At 39.2% G+C, this 26,998-nt stretch overlaps 1 protein-coding gene across 1 annotated transcript in view; it reads right to left on the bottom strand.

The window, feature by feature from the left end:
- Positions 1 to 9,625: 9,625 nt before the first annotated feature.
- Positions 9,626 to 26,998, bottom strand: part of Mrc1 (mannose receptor, C type 1) — a 102,610-nt gene continuing 85,237 nt past the window's right edge. Inside the window, exons 22-30 of the mRNA NM_008625.2 lie at positions 26,249 to 26,415; positions 24,705 to 24,807; positions 22,316 to 22,548; positions 19,711 to 19,876; positions 16,272 to 16,421; positions 13,749 to 13,862; positions 13,065 to 13,229; positions 11,725 to 11,766; positions 9,626 to 10,727 (exon numbers count right to left, since the gene is read on the bottom strand). Of these exons, the coding sequence (NP_032651.2) occupies positions 10,474 to 10,727; positions 11,725 to 11,766; positions 13,065 to 13,229; positions 13,749 to 13,862; positions 16,272 to 16,421; positions 19,711 to 19,876; positions 22,316 to 22,548; positions 24,705 to 24,807; positions 26,249 to 26,415 (1,394 nt within the window). The 3' untranslated portion in view covers positions 9,626 to 10,473. The remainder of the gene's footprint in view (positions 10,728 to 11,724; positions 11,767 to 13,064; positions 13,230 to 13,748; positions 13,863 to 16,271; positions 16,422 to 19,710; positions 19,877 to 22,315; positions 22,549 to 24,704; positions 24,808 to 26,248; positions 26,416 to 26,998) is intronic.

The raw sequence follows: 26,998 nt of genomic DNA, 5'->3' as shown, positions 1-26,998 counted from the left end.
GTTGCTGCACACACTCGAGAAGATGGCTGTCAGCAGAGGTTGCAGAGCACATTCAATCCGAATAAACTATTCTGACAGAAGCATTTATTTCATGACCCATTCCTAGTAACAGTCAGGCTGGCAATAAGGCTCAGTTGGCAAAGTTCAAACCAGGACAGACGTCTCATCCCCAGAACCTACCTTTTAAAAAGGTAACACACATTTGTAATTATAGATCTGGAGAGGCAGAGAGAGATACCGTGTTGATTAGCCTCCTCAGCCTACTTGGGGAGTTTCACTGGGACAAAGAAGGAAAGAGGAAAGGAAGGAAGAAAGGGAGGGAGGGAGGGAGGGAGAGAGGGAGGGAGGGAGGGAGGGAGGGAGGGAGGGAGGGAGGGAGGGAGGAAGAGACAGAGACAGAGACAGAGACAGAGACAGAGACAGAGACAGAGACAGAGACAGAGACACACACCATCACAGGAATAATACCTGTGATAGCTCTTTGGCCTCAGCATGTCCATGTGCGCATACAAAAATAATAAAAGGAAATCAGAACTCGTTCTAAGACTCAAACTCAGTACCACAAAAATCACAGAGAGGTAGGTCCATCCCTTTGTTCTGAATATTTCTAAGAGAGTCAAACCTTACCAGCCAAATAAATGCTTATAGTCAAAGAAACAGATTCCTGAAAAACAGTAACCCTTTTCCACTGGACACTTTAAATCCTCCTTTGCCCCATCAATATAAGAGCCAGTGCCTCTGAGTTTGGAATCAAGCCCCAAGGTAGTGTATGGCGAAGAAGGACGGCATGGAATCCTATTAATTTACATGCCACGCGTTGAGCACAGAATGGATACCAAATAAATTATTATATTATAACAAATGGTACCTTTACCTTCAACATTTGAGGGGAAAAAAGAGCCAGAATTTCCTTCAAAATATGCATTGCTGTTCTCTTAAGAAGCTGTTGTGGTTTCTACTTCTGCCTTAAAAAAAAAAAAAAAAGGAGGAGAATAGAGCTGTGTTAACAAGTTCAGCTCATTCTGTGCTCTCAACACAGAAGCTCAAAGCTTCTGCTTCCTTCCTTTTAGGAGAGGAACAAACTCTGGCCCAAGGACTTTGAAATTCTCATGAGGTCAGCATCGCTATGGGGACACTCTCTACTGTTATCATCAGTAAGGTAGAGATGTGGCTCTTTTTACAAAGCTGTAAGTTCCTCCCCAGAACTACACAATATCTTCCCATTCCTCTCTTGGAGTTCACACTCCAGAATTCAACAAATGAGAAGTATTTGCTTGCATATACTCATTAATGATGCTGATAAAAGGGTCCTGGGAGCAACAAAGTACAATAATTAATAATAATTAATAATTAATAATTTAAAATAATAATAAAGTACAATGATTAATAACAATTAATAATATCAATATTAATGATGCTGATAAAATAATAATATTTGTTATGTATAATAATTAATAGATAATAATTTAAAATAATAATAAAGTACAATAATTAATAATAATTAATAATGATAATTAATAATAATTAATGATGCTGATAAAAGGGTCCTGGGAGCAATAAAGTACAATAAAGTACAGGAAAGTGAAGAAGATCAAAGCAAGAGTGTCATGCTACCAGTTTTCTGTTACTATAGCACAGCAACACATAAGGACCATGAAAATTTAAGGACAAAATAAGCTACATAGAAGTTTTGGGCTAGCATGAATGATACAGTAAGACCTTGTCTGAAAAGGAGAGAGAAAGAGAGGGGAGATAGAGAGAGAGAGACAGAGGAAAATGGAGTGAGCTAAAGGAAAGATGGAAGAGAGAGGGAAGGCATTGTTCTTGATCACAGTGTTAGAGTTTCCAGTCTATGAATACATGGACCCATTGTTTTGGGGCACTGTACTATTACTGTGAAGAGACACCACGATAAAGTCAAATCTTAGAAAAGAAAGCGTTTAATTAGGATCTGGATTACAGTTCCAGGGGATAGTGCATTATCACCATGGGGGAAGCATGGCTATACAGAGGTGGACATGGTGCTGGAGAAGTAGAGAAGTAGCTAAGAGTTCTATATCCTGATGCGTATGCAGAGAGAGAGGGGGGAGGGAGAGAGAGAGGGAGAGAGAGAGAGAATATGAATCTGGGCCCAAACATGGGCTTTTGAAGCCTCAAAGCCCTCCTCCCTAGTGGCACCCTTCCTCCAACGAGGCCACACCCACTCTAACAAAGCCATACCCCCTATTCCTTGTAATTTTTTCAAACACATCCACACTCTGGTGACTAAGCATAAATATATGAGCCTATTGGGGCCATTCTTTTTCAAACCACAGGAGCATATGTTAAGGAAACATATTGTGGAAGGGGTGAATGGCACAGCAAAGATAACACACAAAGAGCCAGAAAAAAAAAAAAAAAAAAAAAGGAGAAACACTGGAGACTGGAGGTCCCACAATTGCCTTCAAGAATATGCCCTTAAGTACCCAAGAAGTTTTCACAAGGTACTATCTTCAAAAGATCCCTCACTTCCCAACACTGCTACTGTGATTCCAGGCCAGGGGTTTATAGATTTATGACACAATCTATATCAAACACGGGAGCTGAATTTAGCACCTATAGTTCCTGACAGGAAACAAATGGAGTTGCTAAGGTTTTAGTTGATTTGTATGCTCTTGGGCTGTACCCTCAGGTTATGTGAGATTCCTAACATTTTTAGGGAAATACTATTTTAATACAATATAACTCCAAATGTAGAATGTCCTGTGGGCATACATTTTTTTTGCAACCTACTTTTAACAAGGGTCCAACCTCTCCTCTAGCCCACCACCCAGCACAGGTTGTGGAAGAGAAAAGTTTTTAGGATGTGGGGGAAGTAGACCTGTTCAGCAATAGTTCTTTGGGGGCAAGCTGGATCTTGTCAGCAGTTCAGTTCCATGGCAAACACCAGAAATGATTCAGCAGTTGCAGATCAGTCCTCTTGGCAGGCAGACACCACACATGAACCAGCAGCTGTAGTTCACTCCTGAAGAAACCTCAAGGCTCATCAACCGACCTGAGGCAGGGCTGTAGAAGCAGCAAGCTGCTGAGGGAACCTCACACACCTCAGGAGCAGTTCTTTGTGGAGAGAGTTTCTCTCAATGGCAGCATAACCACAAGCAGAGCTCAACGACACAGTGCAAGGCAAACCAATACATGCATGTCTTTAGCAGAGAATAATGAGCTGAAACCAAACCAAACCAAACCGATGCTCAGTGCTCATCTTGAACTGTCTGTGAGGTCATATTTACACTCCTTCATCACAGGTCCTTTCATGAGTTTGCTATATTCAAACATCTATTCACCTGTGTCTGCTTCAGAAAAACAGTCTTTCACATGTTTGCGTTAGCAAGACGTCCTTTCACCTGTATGCCCCAGCAAAACATAACTTGACATAACTAACTTTCCCAAGAAACCAGAAGTTTCCACTTCACTGTCCATCAAACTCATTCCTTGGGCTCTCCTGAGGAGCTAACTGAAACACAGATTCCAGGACTCTGGCTAAGGTACTTCTTGAAAATCTAAACATGGACCTAAAGAACAGGGAACTGTGAACAGGGTCCTGGGGCCCTAGTGCACAGCAGGGCTAGAGATTCCCCCACAGAAGCCATGCACCGAAGAAATACAAAGGGTTTGGACTTTTTTGTCCTTTTCCAGAAAGTAAATAAATGCCTATTGTTTTAAATACACAAAATCTGAAAACCAGCAAGAGAAAGCAAAAGCAATGTAGAGTTCTTTACCACCCCCAGGGAACTAATCAGACCCCCAAAGGAAAGCTATGCAAGGAAGGGTTTCCACTTGTCACTCAGGGCTGGCTCAAGATCAATAGTTATTGCCAAAGAAAATTAGCAGCACACAGTGTCTCCAGCCAACAACAGGAGCCCTCTAATGTCCCTGTCACCTTCTTTTAAAGGAGCTGCCTGTCAGAGACCCTTCTAAATGAAAAATGCTATTTACAGAATGAAGAACTGCTAATACCAAAACAGGCATTCCTGGTACTTAGTGGTGTAATTTGGGTAAAATTTTTCTCTGATTCCATCTCTTCCTGATACATTTTTTTTACCATAACATTTCTTGAGACTTAACCAAAAGCAATATTTTATGGCTAACTTTATATGATCTTTGGACACAATATGTATTCCCTATGCGGGGAAAAACATCATCATGAAACAGGCAATAATTCGATCACTTTTGGTTAAACCCCATCTTGAATGGAAATTGGTCACTTTAGAATCAGTTATACTACACAAGGATGTGGGCTCACTGTTCTTTCCAAAACTGGGAAAGAGCTCACCACCTTCACTTCTCAGGAATTCAGACTGATCAGGAATGGGGAGGAATGATTCACACTACCAGCAGGGACCGTTTTATATCACTTCTTCCTCTCTGAGGCCCCGTTGTGCGGTTGTGATAGAAGTGAGTAACTTAAGAAAACAGAATTACTTACTCTCTCACAGTCTCCAGGAGAAGTCAACATGCAAGGTACTAATTTGCTAGAGTCTCCTACATTGTGTTTCACAAGAGAAGAAGGCCTGGTCCTCATGTGGTAGAAGGCACAAAGACAAAAATTCTTAATGTCTGTGGTGACTCTTTCATAAGGAACTCAATCACCTCTCCAAAGGAGGAATTCCTGACCTAACACCACAAAACAAGCCATCTGTCAACACCACCCCACTGGCTTGTAAATTTAAAAAATACTTCAGGAAGGTGTCAATCAAGCCTTGGAAACTTATTACCGAGTAGAATTGTCTGAAATTTTTCTTCTGCTGTTGTTGTTTCAACGCAGACATACACACAGAGGCCATAGAGCAATCTCAGATGTCATTGTAGGGATGTCATCTATGCCCTTGGAAACATCGTCTCTCACTGGCCTAGCAATAACTGCCTAGGCTGAATTGACTGGCCCCTGGGTCCGGGGAACTTTCCTGCCTCTACATCCTCAAGTTTGGATTGTACGTGTGTACCACCATGATGGTTTTTTACATGAATTCTGGGGATCGGGGAATCAAAGTTGGGTCTTCATACTTTCCAAACAACAAGTGCTTCATCAGCTGAGACACACACATACACATGAGGGAGTATGGGTGCAGGTGCTGATATGGGTGTGGGCAGGCATGCAGGTGTGTGCATGCACATGCCCCTGTGTGTGTGTGTGTGTGTGTGTGTGTGTGTGTGTGTGTGTGTGTGTGTGTGGTGTCCATCCCACTCCTTACCTAAAGATTTCATTTATGTTATTGAGTCCCTCTCTCTTCTAATCTAAGAGGTCTAGGGGAGGGCCAGGTGATTACAATCCAGTCACAACAGAACACTCTTGCTTAATGAAACTGTCTCTCCCTAAGACGTCAGCTGAGAAGTTCTTGCTAGCACAGGCATTTTATTCTCTTAATAATGCAAAGGTTGGCAAAGAAAGGACACCCTGACTCTAGTCTGCTATTGAGAAGACAATGATATGGTGATTTTTGCTTATTATGTGTTCATGCACATAACAGTTCTGTGACCCAAACTGTGGAGACCTCTGACCCTAGTTCCCTGTGGCTATGCCTGGGAATTTAAGTGCATAAAAAGCAGAAGTACTTCTGGCTTTTAAACTGAGCCAGGTCAGGCAGGCAGCTCTCGTTATACTGTCCCTTTGGTAAGTCACTTCAGTAGAGGACAGGAGCCTAGCATGTCTGAATCACAGCCCAGCCCAGCCCTCTTCATCCTTTCTGCTCAAAGCCCTCTTATTCCAGAAGCCCTCTCAAGCTCCACCTCTGCTGTCCTCCTTCCCCTAAAAGGCTTTTCACTCATTTCTAGGCCCCTCTTCATGTGTCTATTCAAGTGGCTTCTCCCAGGCACTATTCCCGGTGTTCAGAGAAATGCTACTGACTCTTATAGTTAAGACTCACTGGCTTGCATGGTTCACTTCCAAGGCCCTAGCAGGGCTCTCACATATTTGTGGGATTTTGTTGCTGTTTGTTCTGGTTTGGTGGGTGGAGTGTTGGTTGAGGGGTGGGGTTTTGGTGGGGAGGGGTTCTTGTTCTTCAGCCAAGGCTAGTCTCAAGTTCAGTCGTCTACCTCAGCCTGAACAGCATGCATCACTATGCCTGGTTATCATGACTATGTTTTTAAAATTAGCATTTTATAAGATAATTTAACTATAACAGTTTTAATTTTTTATCAAAAATTATTTTTCTTTTATTTTTGTGATAGCATTTATCAGTGTAGGCAGAATGTCCTGATTCTCACCATGTAGCCTAGGTACATTTCAGCTCACAAGAGATGAGCCTACCTTAGCCCCTTAAGTCCTGGGATAACAAGCATGCACCACTACACCTAGTGTTATAATTGCTTTAGATCCTTCATTTCAACTCCCGGATCATCTTCCTCTTGTACTGAATACTGATGAGAATTTGGGGGAATCAAGATAAACAGACATTGAGGGGGGGGAGGTAGGAAGAAAGAAAGAAAGGAAGGAAGGAAGGAAGGAAGGAAGGAAGGAAGGAAGGAAGAAAGAAAGAAAGAAAGAAAGAAAGAAAGAAAGAAAGAAAGAAAGAAAGAAAGAGAGAGAGAGAGAGAAAGAGAGAGAGAAAGAAAGAAAGAAAGAAAGAAAGAAAGAAAGAAAGAAAGAAAGAAAGAAGAGAGGGAAGGAAGGAAGGAAGGAAGGAAGGAAGGAAGGAAGGAAGGAAGGAAGGAAGGAAGGAAGGGAGGGAGGGAGGGAGAGAGAATAAAGTAAAAGGAAATATTAGAAATGAGAGCAAGTCAGAGCCTATCCTATGCGATTGTGCCAGAATGACACATGTGTGAGGTACATATGACAGGCCACCAGGAAAGGAGGACCAGGGGACTGGAACTCACCTGGTCAAAGGTTCTCTCCAGGCAGGAGTCTCTTTCTTCAGCCTTCAGAACTAACAGATACTTAATTTCTGCTGATAGAGAGACTCTAGATACTTTCTTACATTAAACCCGTAAACAGGAAATTTATCAGATTGATTTTTAACAGTAACATAGCAGTATACAAACTGTGATGCCATGCCTGATAATTTCTCATGATCTCTTCATAGTTTTCACGTTCACATCTATTTTTGTGTTTCTTTAAGAGACTGCCTCTTTAAATATAATATTAAAACTTCGGTATGCCTCCCAAAGGTCCCCTTGTTCTCCTCCACAGATACCCGTATTATGACTTACCAACATGCCCACCACATTGTCATAAAGTGATGGTGCTGGGTCTATAGCTCCCCCCCCCTTCCTGAATACAGGCACCACTTTTCACATATTTTCACATGGCATTTCACACAGGACATGCCATGCATCTGTCTCATGACAGAATGAAGTGACCCGGACTCAGTCAAGATCACCTTTGCTTTTAGAATTCAATTGCACACTTTGTATGCCCCAGTACAGGGGAATGCCAGGGCCAAAAAGGGGGAGTGGGTGGGTAGGGGATTGGGGGGGGTGGGTATGGGGGACCTTTGGGATAGCATTGAAAATGTAAACGAGGAAAATACCTAATAATAAAAAAAATGTTTGTAAAAAAAAAAGAATTCAATTGCACACTATTCATGTGGTTTGTGTGTGTCTATTCGACTTAAACATTCTGGAGAAAAGGGTGCTGAAGAATCATCTGGCTACTGAACAGCACTGAAAACCAGAAGCCAGCATAAGTCCAGTGAGGAGATCAGGAGCTTTGAAATATGGAATCTCAAGGGAGAAAGTTCCAGTTAAGAATATACACACACACTAAATCCATAATAGCAGCCCATGACATAAGTGAACAAGTAAGACGATCCACACAGAGCCTGGTCTTTTCTGTGCAATGTCCCTTCTCCAACACACCTTTGATAAACTGGAGCAGTTGCAGATCAGGACCTGCAAATACAAGACTCCTCTATTTAACTGTATATTCAAGGGAGGGTGTGAGGTGTGACATACAGTGCTCAGCAGCTCTAGCAATCACAAGTTGTCCCTTGAAATGATAGAATTTATGGGACTGGGGTGAATGCTGTTTGTAACAGAGTATTTTCTATGGGAATATAACCAAAATTACAATGAAATGACTGACATAAGAAAGTGTAAACTCTCTTTACTTGTGTACTCCCCCTGTTCCATTCTTTCCTGTATCCCAAGGATGATGGGTAGAACAGGGATGCACATATACACAAAGAGAAATGAATATACCTCAGATAATTTCCCAACCACTGCTTGACCCTGGCCATCCTTTCTGTTAGAACACGCTCAAATTGAACAGGACTCATTTTTACCAAGAAAATGAAAAGCATTTGCTTTTTATTATCTGATGTGTAGAAAGGAGTTGTTGGTACTGAAAGCATCTCCCACAATCCCCTACAACTTAATTCCTGTTTTCTTACCTCTGTCACATGTGCAAGCTGTGAAAGTATCAACTCTATCACACAACTATTCAATAACTCGCTTCTTACCCCTTTGTTATATTATGGGCTTTCTTGAAAACATAATTACTCTGTCCTCAAATAAAAACCCACAAATCCATATGCACACAAACCCACAAATTTCTAGCTGGGCATAGTGGTAAAGAGCTATACATTCAGAACTGGAGAAGCTGAAGCTAGAGGACTCCAGCATGTCTGAGTCCATCCTAGGTTAAAGAGTGAGTCTGAAGTCATCCCAGACTACATAGCTCTACCTCAGAGACTACCGAAAAAAGTCACACGAAGAAAGGAAGGAAGGAAGGAAGGAAGGAAGGAAGGAAGGAAGGAAGGAAGGAAGGAAGGAAGGAAGGAAGGAAGGAAAAGACTCTACCTCAAAAAGTCACACGGAAGGAAGGAAGGAAGGAAGGGAGGGAGGGAGGGAGGGAGGGAGGGAGGAAGGAAGGAAGGAAGGAAGGAAGGAAGGAAGGAAGGAAGGAAGGAAGGAAGGAAGGAAGGATAATACATCATCTCTGCCTCATGAGATACCTTTGTGCATGAGTAATTCACTAGGCAGGAGAAAGGATAGGCTAGTTATGATAGCACACTCCTGTAATCACAGCATCTATGAAGCAATGGGACAAGAACCAAAAATCTGAGGCCAGGCCAGAAAGATGCCTCAGAAGGTAAAGGCACTTGCCACCAAGACTGACAGCCAGAGTTTGATCCCTGGAACCCACATGGTGGAAGGAGAAAACCATTTCCCACAAGTTGTCCTCTGACCTTCATATTCATACCTATGTAATGGGGGTGAATGGACACTGTGCATGTATGCATACATGTGCATGTGTGCACAGAGAGAGGAAAAAAAGAGTGGGGAATATATATACATGAGTCAAAATAAACCTATAAAATTAAATAAAAAAAAAACAATTTGAAGTCATCCCAGGCTCATAGTTAAACTCTAAAACAAAGAAGCAAAGAAACAAGAGGTGTTGGAGGGATAACATTGTGGGAAATTTGGAACCAACAAGATATTTCACAATTTACATAAAATGTTATCTAAGGCAAGTTTGTAAATAATAAGAAATTAGTAAGGGGGAAGGTGGTTATTTGTGTTTCGCATTCCCAATAGTGATGGTGTGGATTGTTGGATCTTAAAAGATTATGTAGCTTTTATTAAAAAAAAAAAAGATCATCTTCCACAGTATTCATCTAGAGATTAAACTGAGTTGGCATTTATCTACAAGTTGTTCATCTTTATTAATAGTTAAATGTAAAGCAAATAAGCCTTATGTTCAAGCAAATTTATATTTAACAAGATCACAAAAAATTAAAATAGATGTCATCTTTAATTTTTATTTCACATTAATTCATCACATTAATTAGATAATAAATAGCATTATTTATTATCTAAGTATACCCAGTTATGCAAATTTACAGGGTTTTCTCTTCACATAGTCACCTTCCTAATATACATACAACAGAACACAGAACACATTTGCAATATTCAGCCTGTCAAACCTTGCCTGGGACAAACAAGATTCTCAGTAGCTTTATTATTCTACATGTGGATAAATACAGTTCTCAATAACTGACATGAATCAGGACTGCTGAAAAAGACCTGAATACATTCTTATTCAATCTGGGGTTATGTGGACTTGTCTATTTTAACATGGACTTTTAAATGTTGAATTACAATTCGGTGTATAACATATCTCTGGGAGGTCCTGAAAATACCCTGAGTGGCTTACGTGGTTGTTTCTAGAACTCTTGAAATCTGCAGGGTTGACATGAGACCTACCACCAGTGTAGCAGTGTTAAGACGCTAGTGCTGTGTATTCATCAAAGGTATCTTCAAAAGTGGCAATCAACAATCAACATTATTATCCCTCTTCTGTTTTTTGTTTCTCTAATCTTGCCAGGATAGTAAATGAGCAATTATTGTTCAATTAGGCGAAGAAAAAGGACAAACCAATGCAACCCAGTGCTAATTTTTTTTAAAAAAAGAAACAATCATATTGAATTAAAAAATTGAAAACTTTAGTTCAGACTTCTTGAACTTCGAATATGAGACAGTCAGATTAGGATGCTAAATGATCGCATGCTCATTCTGCTCGATGTTGCCCATGAGATCTTTCGTGTCACTTGTTCCTGGACTCAGATTACTGTTGAAGTAGAGAGTGTTTTCAAAGGTGGCCTCTTGAGGTATGTGCAACGCATGCCTTTTCTTATAAAAGAAATAGGCTGCAACGCCGGCACCTATCACAATCAGGAGGACCACGGTGACCACTCCTGCTGCTTTAGAAGAGCCCTTGGGTTGAGGATCCATCTTCCTTTGGTCAGCTACAAACAATGAAACCAGTAGCAGACAAGTGGAACATGGGAGGGGGAGGGGAGGACAGATGCTTCAGAAAGCAGCACAGCTGACCTTGTTGGGATGTTTGATGCATGAATATTCTTTAAAATAGTATTTGTCACAAGATGTGAATGCAGGGGTCAATGTGACATAGAGGACACTTTAACTTGTTCAGATGAGTTTTGGGTTAGTAGAATATTTACCTGTTTATGTAACACTGAGATAGTACATCAGTTGGAATTCACACTTATCTCTTGTATCAAAATAACTAAATGGCTGGAGGGAAAGCTCAGTGGTTAGGAGCACCTAGTGCCCTTCCAGAAAACCAGAGGTTTTCAGAGAGCAACAGACAGTCAGACAGACAGACAAAGATAGCCCCACACAAACATATTACAAAAAAATAAATCTTTTAAAAATAAAGTAATAATGTAAGACTGCTTACAAACATACTTTTGATAAATAAAGTGGTGGGGGTTGGTGTAGCAATTACAAATAAAAATTTAAAACTAGGGGAAATTTATAATGGAAATCTGAACTTCTGAAAAAAATTAATAAACAAATATTCATGGGATCAATAGGGTGTTTATAAGTAAGCCATTGATCTCATTTTGAGTTCCTATAGCAATTACCAAAATAGGTAAAATAGGATTAGTTACCTAATGCACATTGTCCATAAACATGAAAACAAACTTAAAAAACGAAAAAGGAAAAGGAGAGACCTAGAAAGACTTTGAAGGAAATGTCTTTCATAGGATCTCACGAGGCAACTTTTTGTAATTAAGCAACATCTTCAAGAACTTTTTAAAATAAAAATACAAATTTGTTGTTCTTAAACATCATGAAAGGTGGATTGTGGCCTAATGATAAAGGTTAGTGTGAGCCATTAGACCAAAAGTGAAGGAAGAGAAGGAGGGATGCTATAGCTTTTAAAACAAGCAGAATCATATGACTAATGGTAACCTTGAGGTTTCATAATGATCTTACCTTTGGTTGTAATGGATGAGTGTGTAGTTACAGGATCAATAACTGTTTGAAAGAAGGAAAATAAATGTTATAAAAATACATAATAACAAAATGTAGATAAATTGTATTCAGGCCAGAGATGACATCTTCCATTGTTAACTGTGATGTGATCTGATTGGCTGTAATCGGATGAGTTCTTATGTGACCTGATGCAATGTGATGTCATGTCATGGGATGATATGAATGCACACATGGTATGATTGATATCTGTGAATATATAGACCTTTGCATATAAATAGAAAAAATATCTGTACCTTCAGCTACCTACTACCTATCTACATACCTACCTATCTACCTGTCCTTCCATCCATTTTTCTATGCCTTTCTATGCAACTGCAGCATTCTATGATGATAAGTTTGAATATGCTAGAAGATTTGAAAATACGAGCTTTCAAGTTTTATGTGAACACTAATACATCTAAACACCTATGAAATTCATGTGTAGCTAAAGTAATCTAAACTAGGGGTTTTGAAATTGGCACACCAAAGTCTAAATGGTTACAAGACATTTGACTGAAAAGTAAAGTAAGACACCAGCATTGGTCCAAAGATTGTAACCACAGCTCTATACCAAAGGGTGAAATCTTAAAGCAGAGTTACAAACTAAAAATCTACACAGTTCCAAATCAATAAGATCTATTGAGGCAACAGAACTGCATTCACTGCTTGCTTGCTTGCTTGCTTGCTTGCTTGCTTGCTTGCTTGCTTGCTTGCTTGCTGCTTGCTTGCGTGATTACAGTCATAGGAATCAAAGTCAGGGTCCTATCCATGCCAAGTAAGGGCTATCACTGAACTACCCCAGGCCTCCTCACTTATTTATTTCAGGCTTCAATTAATAGTTTTTCCTTGGGAAAGATAATACGTCAGGTAGAATGGCATAAAATATCACTCAAGTATAGTTAGTGGCGCACAGAGGTTTACCAGTTGTTTTTCTTTCCATGCTCTACCACTCACTCTCAGATGGAGACTGGGCTAATTTTATGACTTAATTCTCTGGCTTCTTATGATGTGGACTAGTGACTGTTCTTCCCTTTCCCTAGTGCAGTAGCACTGTGGAGATAAGCTGTCCAGACTGCTTGCAACTTAGCAGAACATTAAAATGTACCAATAAACCAAGTCTTGGGAGAGCCACCACCTTTCACTCCAAGCTACAGGTAGAGATTGATCCTCATGGCGGGACCAATAGAGGGGAACGATAAGGAAAGAGGATGCAACCATCCTAGTTCTTTGTCAGCATGTTACAGTCAGAGCAAGATGGTGGCCTAGGAACATAGAACCACAGTACCAAAGGTTTAACTTACTTTTTGGCATTTTACAAATAAATCCTTTGTACGAAGAACAGTGGATATTATTCCAAAGGCCCGAAGATGAAGCTAGAACTACACAATCATTCCGTTCACCAGAGGGATCGCCTGTTTTCCAGTTGACAAAGGAGACAGGATTGTCGTTCAACCAAAGCCACTTCCCTGGTCATCAAATAAAACCAGCGAAAGCACAAGTTAAAAATAATCCTTTTTATATTCTTCTCCTTAACATGAAATGCTTAAGCCTATTATGTTATGCTAGAAACAATGGTTTCTACAACTTCTATCAGGCAAGACACTAATAGGAAATTGTTGCAGAGAAGAAAAACAAGATTACATTTGTTAGATTGCTTTAGTTGAAAATTTATTTCTACTTACTGGGGAAAATTAAATTCATATTTCTCTAGCATTTTTATTATGGCAGGAAGAAAAAGAAACTGTTCTCTGAATATTTTTTAAATAAAAGCTATAGGAGAGCCTTTTAATTGACAACATTCAGGGCTGGATAATATGTGGGTCATTTAAACTTTTGGTTATTGCAAATAAAGTATGATTTTAACTTTTCAAACTCAGCGCAGATTAATAATTATTTAAGGCAAAGCTTGCTGGAACCAAAACATTGTTTTATATACAACATTTAAAAAATATTATTTTTTAAATGATGGTTTTTGCAAGAATTACCTTCAACATTTCGGAACATGCCTATCCAAAAATTGGTTTTACTTTTAAGAGGTTCAACACGGTATGACAGAAAACTGGACTCAGCAGCAGTCTCGATGGAAACCAGGGAGGCACCTAAAAAGTATAAGATAATAATGAGAGTAGCTAAGGACATTCCTGAGAACAGTACTGATATCAAAAACAATAAATGGTAACCCGAGCTCTATTGAAGGCTCAATACATTGTAGGAGTGTTAGCCCAGGGACATGCATGGAATTACTCAAATACTGAAGAGAGAACTCAACACCTGTCAGACAAGGTACCACAGACAACTCTCTATCAATCACCAGTGTTCACTTTTATAGTAAAATCCTATAGCTTAGTAATAACAAATATATTTTAAATAGTCATAACAGTTTGTCTTGGACCTTATAAGCATTCTTTTACCAAATCTTTCTAGGACCATAAAATAAATACTTTTACAGATAAGAACAATAAAGCACACACATAAATAATTCATTGCCTCGGTCCCAGCACTAACTGAGCACAGAATCCGGTATGACCCAGGAATTCTGAACCTGGAGAGATAATATTTAACCATGTGGGTATCCATCTATAAACTGAGTTCTGAGTTATCCCCTCAGTGACTGTTAATTGCATGCTTACTTAATCCATCATTGACTATACTTCATAACTATTAAGCATTTGAAAATACTTCTGACACGTTTTGATCAGTGAGACTTGCTCCTTTTATCTGCTTGATAATACAACACCTAAAACTGAAAATGAAGTTTGTGCAATATTCATTGTAAAATTTTTACAATATTCATTGTAAAATTAAAAATCAAAACACTTAAGCAATATGTAAGATTTTTTTTTTAATTTTAAAAAGTCAGACATATTGCAAATCCTCTGCAAAACAATGGGAATACTTTCTTACCCGTGGGCTTGCAATGTTTCTAGGAAGACAGGAGGGAGAGGTAGAGAGGGAAGGAGGGAGGGAGGAAGGAAAGAGAGAGACAGAGAGAGAGAGACAGAGAGAGAGAGAGACAGAGAGAGAGAGAGAGAGAGAGAGAGAGAGAGAGAGAGAGAGAGAGAGAGAGAGAGAGAATATGATCATGGTAAATGCCCACAGCCTTTCTCTCGCCCTGAGTACCTTTGAAAGCCAAAATCCCCCCAGATATAGCTGTCTCTTGTGAGACTATGCCGGGGCCTAGCAAACACAGAAGTGGATGCTCACAGTCAGCTATTGGATGGACCACAGGGCCCCCAATGGAGGAACTAGAGAAAGCACCCAAGGAACTAAAGGGAACTGCAACCCTATATAGGTGGAACAACAATATGAACTAAGCAGCACCCCGGAGCTCTTGTCTCTAGCTGCATATGTATCAAAAGATGGCCTAGTCGGCCATCACTGCAAAGAGAGGCCCATTGGACATGCAAACTTTATATGCCCCAGTACAGGGGAACGCCAGATCCAAAACGGGGGAGCGGGTGGGTAGGGGGGTGGGGGGGTGGGGTGGGTATGGGGGACTTTTGGTATAGCATTGGAAATGTAAGTGAGCTTAATACCTAATAAAAAATGGAAAAAAAAAAAAAAAAAAGAAAGCCAAAATCCCAACAATCACAACGAAAACCAGCAATCCATCAGCCACAGGGGGTGTCAGAACAAATTTGGAGCTCTTTTCAAATTATGAAGTTCATTGTAATCCTCATGGCAACTACTAACAAAATAACTAAACAGGAATTAAAGGTTCCTTAGCTTAAAGTGGGGCTGGAACTCAATAAGCTTATTGTATAATTCAGAAATCATAAGTTGAATGAACCATTGTAAGTTGGAAATTCTTTTTAACTTGGACAGAGTGTTGTGTGCTTGCTATCCCAGCACTTGGGAGGCAAAGGCAGATAGATCAGGAGTTCAAAGTCATACTTGACTAAATTTCAAATTCAAAGCCACTGGAACAGGTGAGCCCTGTCTCAAAACAACTACATCAAAGCTATCTTTGCCACTTTTGAGATTGAATTTGATATTGTTTTTCCTTACAAATAAAATAGACAGGCATAAAACACTTCTATTAAATAATAAAGAAGTCAGTTCCTAATCAGTTATAAAATCTAAATTTATTAGCAACAAAGAAATATAATGCTTTGAGTAACTTAGGATCAGAACTCTAAGAATTTAGAATATTTGAATAGAAATTTATATTTTTCCCCACCCCAAAATTTATATTTTAATAAGAAGGCTTTTAAACCTAAATTCTTCAAACTTTTGAGGTTACAAATTATAAATTACATTTGTGGGAAATGATGTTGACCATTCTGTTAATAAAAACTTATTTTAAAAAATACACATATGGTTGGGAATGTAGCTCACTGGCAGAGCTGTAGAGTACTTACCTAGGAATGCCCTATATTTGATCCTCAGGAACAGAAAATAATAGAAAGCCACTTAGATCCCTTACATTTTAATTTATAGTATTTTTAATATCATTTATCAAAAAATAGATTATTATGGGATTTTCTTTCAGGAAATGTGACACTCACCCATTCGAAGGCATTCCAGAGAAGCCTGACCCCAACTTCTCGTAAAAGAAGATTCAAAATAGTAGCAATGGCCATAGAAAGGAATCCACGCAGTCTGTTCTGACTCTGGACACTTGCCAGGCAGTTGAGGAGGTTCAGTAGCAGGGATTTCTATAAGTAAACATGTATTTAAAGCATAATCAAAATAAATCATAAATAAAAGCTGGGGTTGCTGCAACATGTGGGATCTTATTTTTATAGCTAAGGAAAATTACATCCTCTATCATTACATATAATTTACTGATGTTCATTATTTAGGGCCACCATTTTTCTTGGGTTTTCACTTACTTTACTGTTTCAAATATATTTAGAAAATAGTGGCCATGTGTTGTGGATGGCCCTGGTGTTGCTGTATTTTGATGTTAATTCAACTTTCCCAGGAGGGGTGACTGTCTGGAATGAGGAATGAGTCACTCATACTCAGGTGACTTCTTGTGAACCATCCCCTAATGAATAAAGGAGCCAATCACTGGGCGAGTAGGCAGGAAGTAGGCAACTTCCAGGTTGGACAGAAGAAAAGAGGAAACAGGAGAGAGTTAGGACTCTTTGGACGGGAATATTATATCAGAAGGACAAGCTGTAGCCGCTAGTGTCTCCCAGTTTCAATGGCGGATCTGGCAAAATTCACCACCAGAGGATTTGGATTTGATATGGTTTATAAGGTTAGGATTCGAGTTGTTGTGCCTGGAGATTGAGTTACCATTGTTTCAGCGAAGAGGAAGGAGGAGGAGGAGGAGGAAGAGAAGAAAAAAAAGGAAATAGCTAGAATTGATTGTATAGCCATACTTTCGTTTAGTAGAAATCTTTATAATTGTTACTAAGTTGAAGTCATTATATCTTTTTGGTAGAAAATTTATTTTTATACAAAATCAAAATTTTCATTAGTATAAATTTCTTTTTTTTTTTGATACAAAATTTTGTAAGTACAAGGCTTGAACCCAGTCCTTCTATAAATGTCATTATAAACTGATCTGAGATGTTTAAGCCTGTGAATTAAGGGCCAAAGAGCAAATTATAGCTCTGAGTTTATTGTTAGGGTATTTTCAGATATTTTACGTAGAAATAGCTGAGGGTAATTAGTGGACAACAGTCCAGATTTCTTTACATAGATAGTTGGTTTTCAAAAATGTCAGAAATCCACAGGAGTGACATTTAATGTTATTTATACACTTGTATAAATATGTTCCTAACAGCTTCCCATTCATGAATTCAAGGAGGCAACGGAGCACTTCTACCTCCAGCTGAGGTTGTACATTGTGGCTAGGGGGCCACTAGGCAGAAATTGCCTATTCTCTCCTGCAGACCTGTTCTTGAAAGGGTACAATTTACAGGTTAGGACAGCTCAGTTCTGCCAAGACAGAATAAGGTAGTCCTTAATGATTCCTGTTTTTCAAAGGTCTGTTAGATGACCCTGGGCCAGAAGGCTGAAGACTGATGCTCCAACTTCCTGACTTACTAGGGCTGTATGGATAGGCAGCTGTCTCTACAACTTGTCTTAGCTCTGGAAGCTCTGTTAGGTTTCCAATGTCTTAGGATAGTGTTGGTCATTCTCAGATTTCTGATGGGGTTGAAAGACTACTTGTAGTCTCATGTCCAACCCAGGCTATTTAACATTGAAAGAATAGATTTGAGAGGATGGTTTTCAGATGGCATACAATCTGAAGCCAGGACATAAGTTAGGTGTGGAATTATAAGTTTTTTAAGTTAGGATACATGACAGTATCCTATTTTATTGACAAAAATAATGGACTGAGTGTTAGGTCTATCTTGTACTTTATAATTTACAAAATGGTAATAGTTGTGCTCAATTTATATTTGAGAGAAGAGTTTTGTTTTTTATTAGAACTGAAAGGGGAAGTGTTGATGGCCCTGTATTTTGTTGATGATGCCTGTATTTTGATGTTAATTCTGTTTTCCCAGGAGGGGCTATTTGGACCAAGAAATGAGTCACATACTCAGGTGACTTCTTGTGAAACTTCCCCTGAATGAATAAAGGGACCAATCACTGGGCAAATAGGCAGGACTTCCAGGTTGAATAGAGGAAGAGAGGAAGCAGAGAGAGTTAGAGCTTTTTGAATGGACATAGTGAGAGGGTAAGATGTAGCTACTACTGTCTCCCAGAATCCACTAGGATTTGCCACCAGAAGATTTAGATTTAATATGGCTTACAAGATTAGGATTCTAGTTGTTGCACCTAGAGATTGAGTTACAATTGTTTCTGAACTAAGTTTGTGTGGTGTTTTCCTATGTTTGACTACGTTCAAGAGAGAAAGATATGGTACATGTGCCACATGTGCACCACAAAGGCCATGGGGGTATTAAAGCATGAGGCTGCTGTGGTAATGACCCACCAGTGGGAACTTAATGAGCTGGGTGGAGAGATTTTGGAGCTCTAAGTCAGAGAGTCTCCATGAGATAATAATTAGCTGGTGAGACCACTGGGGCTGGGTGTAGAATGCGAAGTTGCCATTCCTTTTAATATTTCCCACAACAGCCATGAATCTTAACTCCTCATAATTTACAATGAATGATGTTTAGATTTCTGCAATGATGTTTGAGATTAAAGTCGGGAGTGGTGGCATATGCCTATAAACCCAGCAGTCTGGAGATAGAAGTGGGTGAAGCTGTGGTCCACCTTGGTCTACATAGCAAGACCCAGTAACAAACAAACAAATAAAAATGATACAAGTTTAACAAATTATGTCAAAATAATTAATAAAGTCGATTTCCTTGCCAAGCCACTTCTTTTCTGAGATTCTAAGTCCTGCAATGCCCTCTCTGCTAAGGACAGCTGTGACAAACTGCCCTCCCTTGAATCTAGGACTGTGTCCATAGCTTTGCTGATTGTACCCAATCTGTATGAATCCTGGAGTAACTCTGTTGAAGCATGTGTGCTGTTGACATCAAAGGGAAGGCCACCTTCTTGGAGAATCTGTCACTGGAGATTTAGAGGATAATTTTTTTCTTTTAAATAATAAAAAGTTTTATTACCAGAGGAAATCAAAGAGATTTTTCTAAAGTTATGGTAGTTTGGGAAGAGATGGAGGATAGAGGATCTAAAATGGCCTCAATCAAATGTCTTTTGCTTCACCAAAATTGTCCAAAAAGCAAGAGGCATGGTATGTTTGTCAGACATCAGAGGACAATTTCAAGAGCAAACATTCAGAAATCTATCAGGAGCAAGTAAATCCTAGAAATGATGAGATTTCTATCTCCATCATTTCGACCTGTGCATATTGGTTGATAGCCAGCTCCATTTTTTTGTTAGGTTGAGCAGACATTCTATTTTGCTCTCAGCTACTCAGGATACACTACTGGTTAATAAAGTCAGCAATGATGGGTAATAGTTTACTTCAGACAAATTGGAGATTCCCCAACCTCCTTTTGTATATCCAATTACCGTCTGATTTTTTGCAGAGAAAATAAAAACTTTCATTGCAGTATGATGTTCTCCAGTAGCCATCAACATCCATGTAAACACATGCTGACTTAAGCTTCGGCTCGTCAGCACCCCAGTTAGTGTACCGCACCCTCCATCTATCCGTCCAAGTATATTCATTATTGGTCTGCACAATAAAAACAAGCATGACACTTCAGTCCTCCTTCTCACAGAAAGCATGAAAGAAACAAGCAAGAGTAAGTATAGCACTCAAGGCTGTAACTGAACACAGAACCTTGAACATTGAAATAGCTTAATAAATTATAAGTCATTGCTACCAACTCAAATTCAGTAAAAGCACTCTTTCTTAAAAGTTTTTATTTCATGACCATCTTTAGGTTTACAACCTGGAAAGTATTTTCTTCTTTCTTTCTTTCTTTCTTCCTTTCTTTCTTTCTTTCTTTCTTTCTTTCTTTCTTTCTTTCTTTCTTTCTTTCTTTTTTTTTGAGAAGAAGAAAGGGGAGAAAAAGTTTTGAGAAATGTGTGTGTACGTGTGTGTAGGAGAGGGGAGAGGAAGAGAGAAGAGGGAAGGGAAGAGAAAGAAGGAGAGAGACGGGGAAAGGGGAGAGAGAGAAGAGGAGAGAGAGGGAGGATGAGAGGGAAAGAAATAGAGAGAGAATGAGAACAGAACATTAGGTGAGTACAGAGATGACGATGATCCTTTGGATGGGGTAGAGGGAGTGGGAGAACAAGATCAAAATTATATGTATGAATACAAAATTGAGAAAAGAAGTTATAACTGATGGTTTATAGTTTATGGTTCCATAGTACGAAAAGAAGACAGTGACAAAGGAGTATGTGTCTTATTCCATAAAGCTGCAAAGCTGCCTTTGCTTTCAGGTTCTCATGGCCAAAGAGAAGTTGATCCTCACAACAATAGAATATTTATCTTACTAAAATTAAAGAAACATCCATATCATGGAACCCTGAAAGAAAGCCTCATTTGTTCTCATGACCTTGTTCTGCTGCTGAGGCACTAATGGCAAGTGATAGCTGAGACCATTTATCCTTGTAGACTCTAGAGGAGCTGGGGATCTTGATATGACACCAGTGGCCTTTCAACTATGCGGAGTGTGCTATTTTTTTTTTAAATCTGGTTGTTTTACTCCACTTGCACATTTGAGATATATTCTCATTAAATTTAGACAAAGAAATGTATGATCTCATCCAAGCTAATTAGCAATATAAAAATACCACTTATCAATAATAGTACATGACCTAAAAGTGGCTTTATAAGTAATGCCTAAGTACAGCATTATAAAACATTAGCCAAGGAGAAATAATTTTTTAAGGCTGAAACACTTTTCTCATCTTAATTCCATAATTTAATTTACCAAGACAATCACTAAAGACCCATAAGGAAAAAGTAAAAGCACATTTTATCTCAAGGTGGAATTGTGCAACTTTCTCTCATTTACTCAAATTATTCTTGCATATCATTGACTCTGGAAGTGTCATGAAAATGGCATTACTATTCTAATCATAAATATCAACGTTGAAGGAAAGTATTTAATCTTTCAAAATATATATGATGGCCAGTTTGAAACATATTTATGAGAAGAATTGAATGACTTATCAGATCATTAATTAATCTAAAAAATAATCAACAGAAATGTGAAAATCTCTTATCTAAGCACAACCACCAAAACCACATGGAGCTAATTATTTTAAATGTTCTTCACCCTATTGAGGAAGTACCTAGTATATGATTAGATTGCTTATCTCTGCATCACAACATAAAGCTTGGCAAAACCTGACCTCAGTTCACTATCCAATTTTACACCTTTCTTTCCTTCTCATCCTCTCTGGTACCCTCCCTCAGCTCTTACCACCCTGAGCAATGTCTTAAGATGCTCAGTATCTTGGGATAATGGCAAAGCTCAGTAGTAGAATCCTTGCTTAGCATATGTGAGGTCCAGATTTAACCCAAGTACTGAAAAAGACAATGGTTGAATTCTTCAAACAAATCCTCTTGAGCCACTCTCCGGCCCCAGGACCTCTGTAACAGTGCTTGCTGGTTTGCTAGCTATTGGGTGGGTGGAGAAATGGTGGGTGGCATATGTCACAGGAGTCTCTACCTTATTGCCTCTCTTAGGTTGGAGTTTCATCCCTCACTTTGCCCCTGTCCCCCACCCTTCTCTATCTGCTTTGGAATAAAAGGATGTGACTTCAGTGAAACACTTTTCATATAGATGGACACTCTATAAGTCTGGAACTCATAACAATTCTAAACTGTTTTGCAACAAAACGAAGAAACCTATCCCCTGTTCCCTATGCTCCTGACCTACTTTCTCTTCTCATACTGCAGTTGTGTAACTATGACACTGTAGAAGAATAAACAAATGCACAGAGCTGTTTAGATGTATAATTTTGGGTATAACTACTCAAAGCCAATTATTGTAAATATCACAGAGGTCTCAGCTTGGTTTCTGGCACATTATCACTAGGTCACTAGACTACTGACAGCAGAGCCTCATGTAAGTGTTCATCTGAAGAAACATGAAAAGAAACAAATTGGACTATAATTTACCAATCATATTAAGCTGTGAATATTCTAACATCTTACCAAGTTGCTGTTCAGGGCAATCCATATGGGTACATTAAATGGGTGCATTTTCATCCATGCAAATGCATTACTGTAGGGGTCTAGAATGCTAGCAAGCAGGGAAGTATGATCCTTGCAATATGTCTCTGCTTCATGCCATGGTAGCTTCAATTTCATAAGGGAATAGCTGCTTTTCCCATATGTAACAAAGCCATCTTTTGGAGTAGTGGTTGGAGAAACAGGCAGGGAAGGGTCTAGAATAGAGAGATTATTTTCATTAGCATTATCAACGAGCCAATAATTGAGTACCTTCTGTATCAAACGCCCCTGCTCATCTACCATAGACCTAAACACAAAATCATAAGTCCAAACTGGCAGGGCTTAAAATTATATTCACCATGTATTTTACAACAAAAAACTAGTATCTCTGTGTGTGTGTGTACACAGTAGTGTAAACTGATGTGTGCATAGAAGCACATGTGTGGGGGTGGACATGTGTATGCATGTGCATATAGAACCAGAGGTCAACCTTGACGTTCTTTCCCTAGAAGCCAACATTGTAACTTTGAGAAGGGCCCTCTCACTGAGCTGGAATTACTCAAAGAGTGTGAGTTGGCTGGACAGTAAGCCTGTCTCTTCTTTCCCACTGCTGGGATTAAAAGTATGTGCCACCTCACTTGTCTTTTTATGTTGATTCTAGGGGTAGGACTCCTTACGTTTGCAAAGAAAGCATTTGACTGTTTGAATAATCTCTCTAGCCCACAAAACTTTATTTTTAATCAGCATGTCGATTAAACAATTTTCAAATTGTGTGAAATATATATATGTGATTATGCATGTGTATGTATATGCAAACATAGTTTGTATAAATATATTACATATATATGTACACTATATATGTATATGTACACATTTATATTTATGTTTATATTTGTATCTAATACATACAGACAGACAGACAGACAGACAGACATACACACACATAGGTGTAGAGAGAAAGTGTAGCAGTTCAGAACACTTGTCATTCTTGAAGCAGATCTGGGTTCAATTCCCAGCAAAAATATGATGTCTCACAACCATCCACAACATCAATTGAAGGCAATCTGATACCTTCCTTTGACTTCCATGGGAAGCAGGCATGTACATGTTACACGGCCATGTAAAGCAAATCACCCATTTACATAAAATCAAATTAAAATTGTTTAAATATGTTTATATAGATACATATAAACAGATTTCTTAGTAGAAAACAAAGACTCTTGCAAATCTTCTGTGATCTAGCTTGTGCCTCCATAAAGGAAAGGCCACAGTTTAATGCTACAAATTAAACAATATCTGTCTTCCTGCCATCATTAATCTTTGCTTTTTTTTTCTCTTGGTCATTGCGCCATCTCTCTAGCCCCAGAAGATGCTCTTGATTATGACATTGACCAAGAGAAAAAAAGCTTTGGCTGGAATATAGACATGCCCTTAGAACACACCTTTAATCCGTAACAATGTAGGTAAGTTTAGTTTGTAGAAGAAAGCAGCCATGTGTGAAAGGAACATCTAATCAAGGGGCAGGCAAACTGATGAATCAGAGAACAATTTGACAGCATGAGTCATAAATAGGATATACCCCAGTCTCATGAGAAAAGACTGGAAAGAGGATACTGAAGAGAGCAGTGTAGGGGTAGGGAGCAGTTTATAGAGATTGGTTACAGAAAGAACGGGCTAAGCACAGGTGAAGACAGAAGGAGTCAGAGAGTAAGAAGGAGCCAGAAGATTGGCACAGATTTCCAGAGTTAGTTTGAGGCCAAGCAGAGTAATTCAGTCAGAAGCCAAGAGAAGCCAGTTTGAATCAGTCAGCATGGAGAGGAATTTGGGCCAGGATAGCTGAGTTGAAGCAGCCAGCCAGAGGTTAGAAAGAACTAGAAAGTGTGAGCCTATTTAGCAGTAAGCTGCTGAGACAACAATTAAATCTGGAGAATAAAAGATATTTTTACAATGGGGCAATAGCCCTTCCTTTCTTTCCCTTTCATTTCCCAGCCACCGTGACACGGACATGTTTTTCCATGGCCTGCTCCACCTTGGATTTTGCCTCACCACAGGCCTAAGGTGATGGAGCCTTAGAGACCAGACTCTGAGATACAAAGCTAAAGTAAACCTTTGGTGCTTTTACATTAATTCCTTTGGATATTTTCTCACAGTCACAAAAAGCTGACTGACATATAGTATAAGTTTCCAGTTTAAAAAAAAAAAAGTTCACTTCAAGCTTAATCTGCACAGAACTTTCTGTAATGAAAAGGATCAGGTTCATAAATATAGAAAATAGCACCTCTATGGAGAGGGGTAGACCATCTCTTTTGCCTGTCATGGACTCATGTGGCTTAAACCCAGTCCTCGTTGGAGAGATTTAGGCAAAACTTACCAGTCTGTGTTTGACATATATAGCCTTGTTTACTGTCACAGGTGTCATCCATCCAGGTCCCTGCCTCTCGTGAATTGCCACCAATCACAACTACACAGTCAGCCTGTCCATTTGTAGAGTAGGAAAATGAAAGTGACAAGTATAGGTTAATAATGACTCATATCAATCCATTAGTACGAAAATGCACTCTCGTTATTCTTTACTTACCATTTTTAAGATCATCCATCTACACAGCTTATCTGACCCAACATCACCTCCAATTGCTGCATCCATGTCCCATGCAGATCCCTCCCACCTGAACTTTTACTTCTTATGGCTTCTTATGTGGATTTCATTTTATTTTAGCCTCACTATGTTTTCTGCCCTAATTTGCACACTCAGTGCCAAATAATTTCTACAAAGAAAATCACTTATCAACGGAATATATCTATCTACCCTGAATATAGCTATCAATTTAACTGCCATAAAAGCCACATTGATCAGATCAGTCCCTCCTCAGCCTTAGTCTTTGTTCTCCATCTGACAACACACAAACACTCTCACAGAGCATCAACATTTCTCTCAGTTCTGCTTACTTCTGAGCTTACCCCTACTTTCTCCTAACATAGAAAATCCCACTGCCATCTGAGACATTTACTCATTCTTAAACATACCTGGAACATTTTCCAGGATGACTTTGTTCATCTCACTCTCCTAGCGTAGCGGCCATCTTCGTCCTCTTTAGTTTTCCTGATTATTATGTTTTAAACTTTCTGAAAAAAACTCCCCACCGCTGATTCTTTTCAACCCCAACTATATCATGTCCAGTAATGACAGTGTCTGACACAAAGAGCCCCATAGGTGTGTGCCTACATAACAAACTCACCCTATCCTCGCTCTTCAGGCATTGGACAACAGACTCTGCCATGTTACACTCTCATTTCTCTATTACCACATTTATAATATAATACTTGTGTTCCGGTTTGAAACTTTCATGTTTAAATATGTATAGCCATATTTAACAGATTCATATTTTTCACGTTGTTCATAATCCATAGGATAATGTTTAACACTAGCCAATTGATCATTCAATGATGTGCGGATGAAGTAAAAATTCTAAATGGGAAGTAAAGAAGCAATAGTCTATATTCTGATGTATAGGAGCACTTAGCATGGTGTTTGTCAGATCAAGTGCTGTATAAATACAGGGTAAGTAATGGTCATGATGCATGATTCAGAAGAAGTGATGGCTTACAGATCAGCATCCCAATTGCTGCAAAAGTTACAAGGGATAGGGGGCAAATAGTGCAATTATAACCTTGGGATCAAGTTTTTCTCCTGAGTATCACTGAGGCTTAGAGTGAAAGTGGATTTCTACTGCTCACTGCCAACGAAGACTTCTCAACTAAACATCCCTCCTCTAAGGTTGATTCTGTCTGTGAAAGAAAAAAAATCTGCAAAACCAGAACACAGGAAGGAGGATTCTGGGGTATATCACAGAAAAGTAATCTTTGCACGTGGAGATGGTATGGATAAGTGATGCAAAAACAAAAACAAAAACTCACATCTTCATAAGATAGGCTACTTCTTCTTCCACCAGGATAGCCTTTCCCCCAGTTTGTATAATGAACTCCTTGTCCAGCTGTCCACAGGAACATGTGTTCTGCGTTGATATCATTCAGCCCAGTCCAGGCATTGAAAGTGGAGTCTCTCATGTGATAGGTAACAAATGCTGAAAGCAAGATGATTTACACAAGATGATTTAAGACTTGGGACTGTGAACAGTGCAAATACAAAGAAATATTTTAAACATGTTAATTTAAAAATACTGATCACATAACTCAACTCGTGTTAGTATTCCCAAGCCAAAAACACACACACACACACACACACACACACAAATAGACATAGTCTAATCTTAGTATCCCCATCAGCAACTGAGTTTCAGACTTTGATGTGTTCCTTAAATCACAAGCCTGGCTTGTATACTACCACTGCACATAGTTGGGAACGTTGTGTCCCGCCCAAAGGCACCAGAGAAAGAACTAAGTGAGTCTCAAAACCATCCCATCCACTTATGCTGGATACCTCAATATGAGCTGTGGCTGGGAACTGCCAACTAGCTTACAGAAAGAAGCATGCTTTTCTAATTCATTAAAACTCATCCTATAATCCTATTTTGTGGTTTCATTTTTAAGAGTTTATTTAATTGCTCTGTGTGTGTGTGTGTGTGTGTGTGTGTGTGTATATGTATGTCTGTGTGTGTGTGTGTGTGTATGTCTCTGTGTGTGTGTGTGTGTGTATGTCTCTGTGTG

Source organism: Mus musculus, chromosome 2 (assembly GCF_000001635.26).
Source record: "Mus musculus strain C57BL/6J chromosome 2, GRCm38.p6 C57BL/6J".
In the NCBI taxonomy this organism is placed as follows: domain Eukaryota; kingdom Metazoa; phylum Chordata; class Mammalia; order Rodentia; family Muridae; genus Mus; species Mus musculus.
This window is presented reverse-complemented; position numbering and strand designations above follow the sequence as displayed.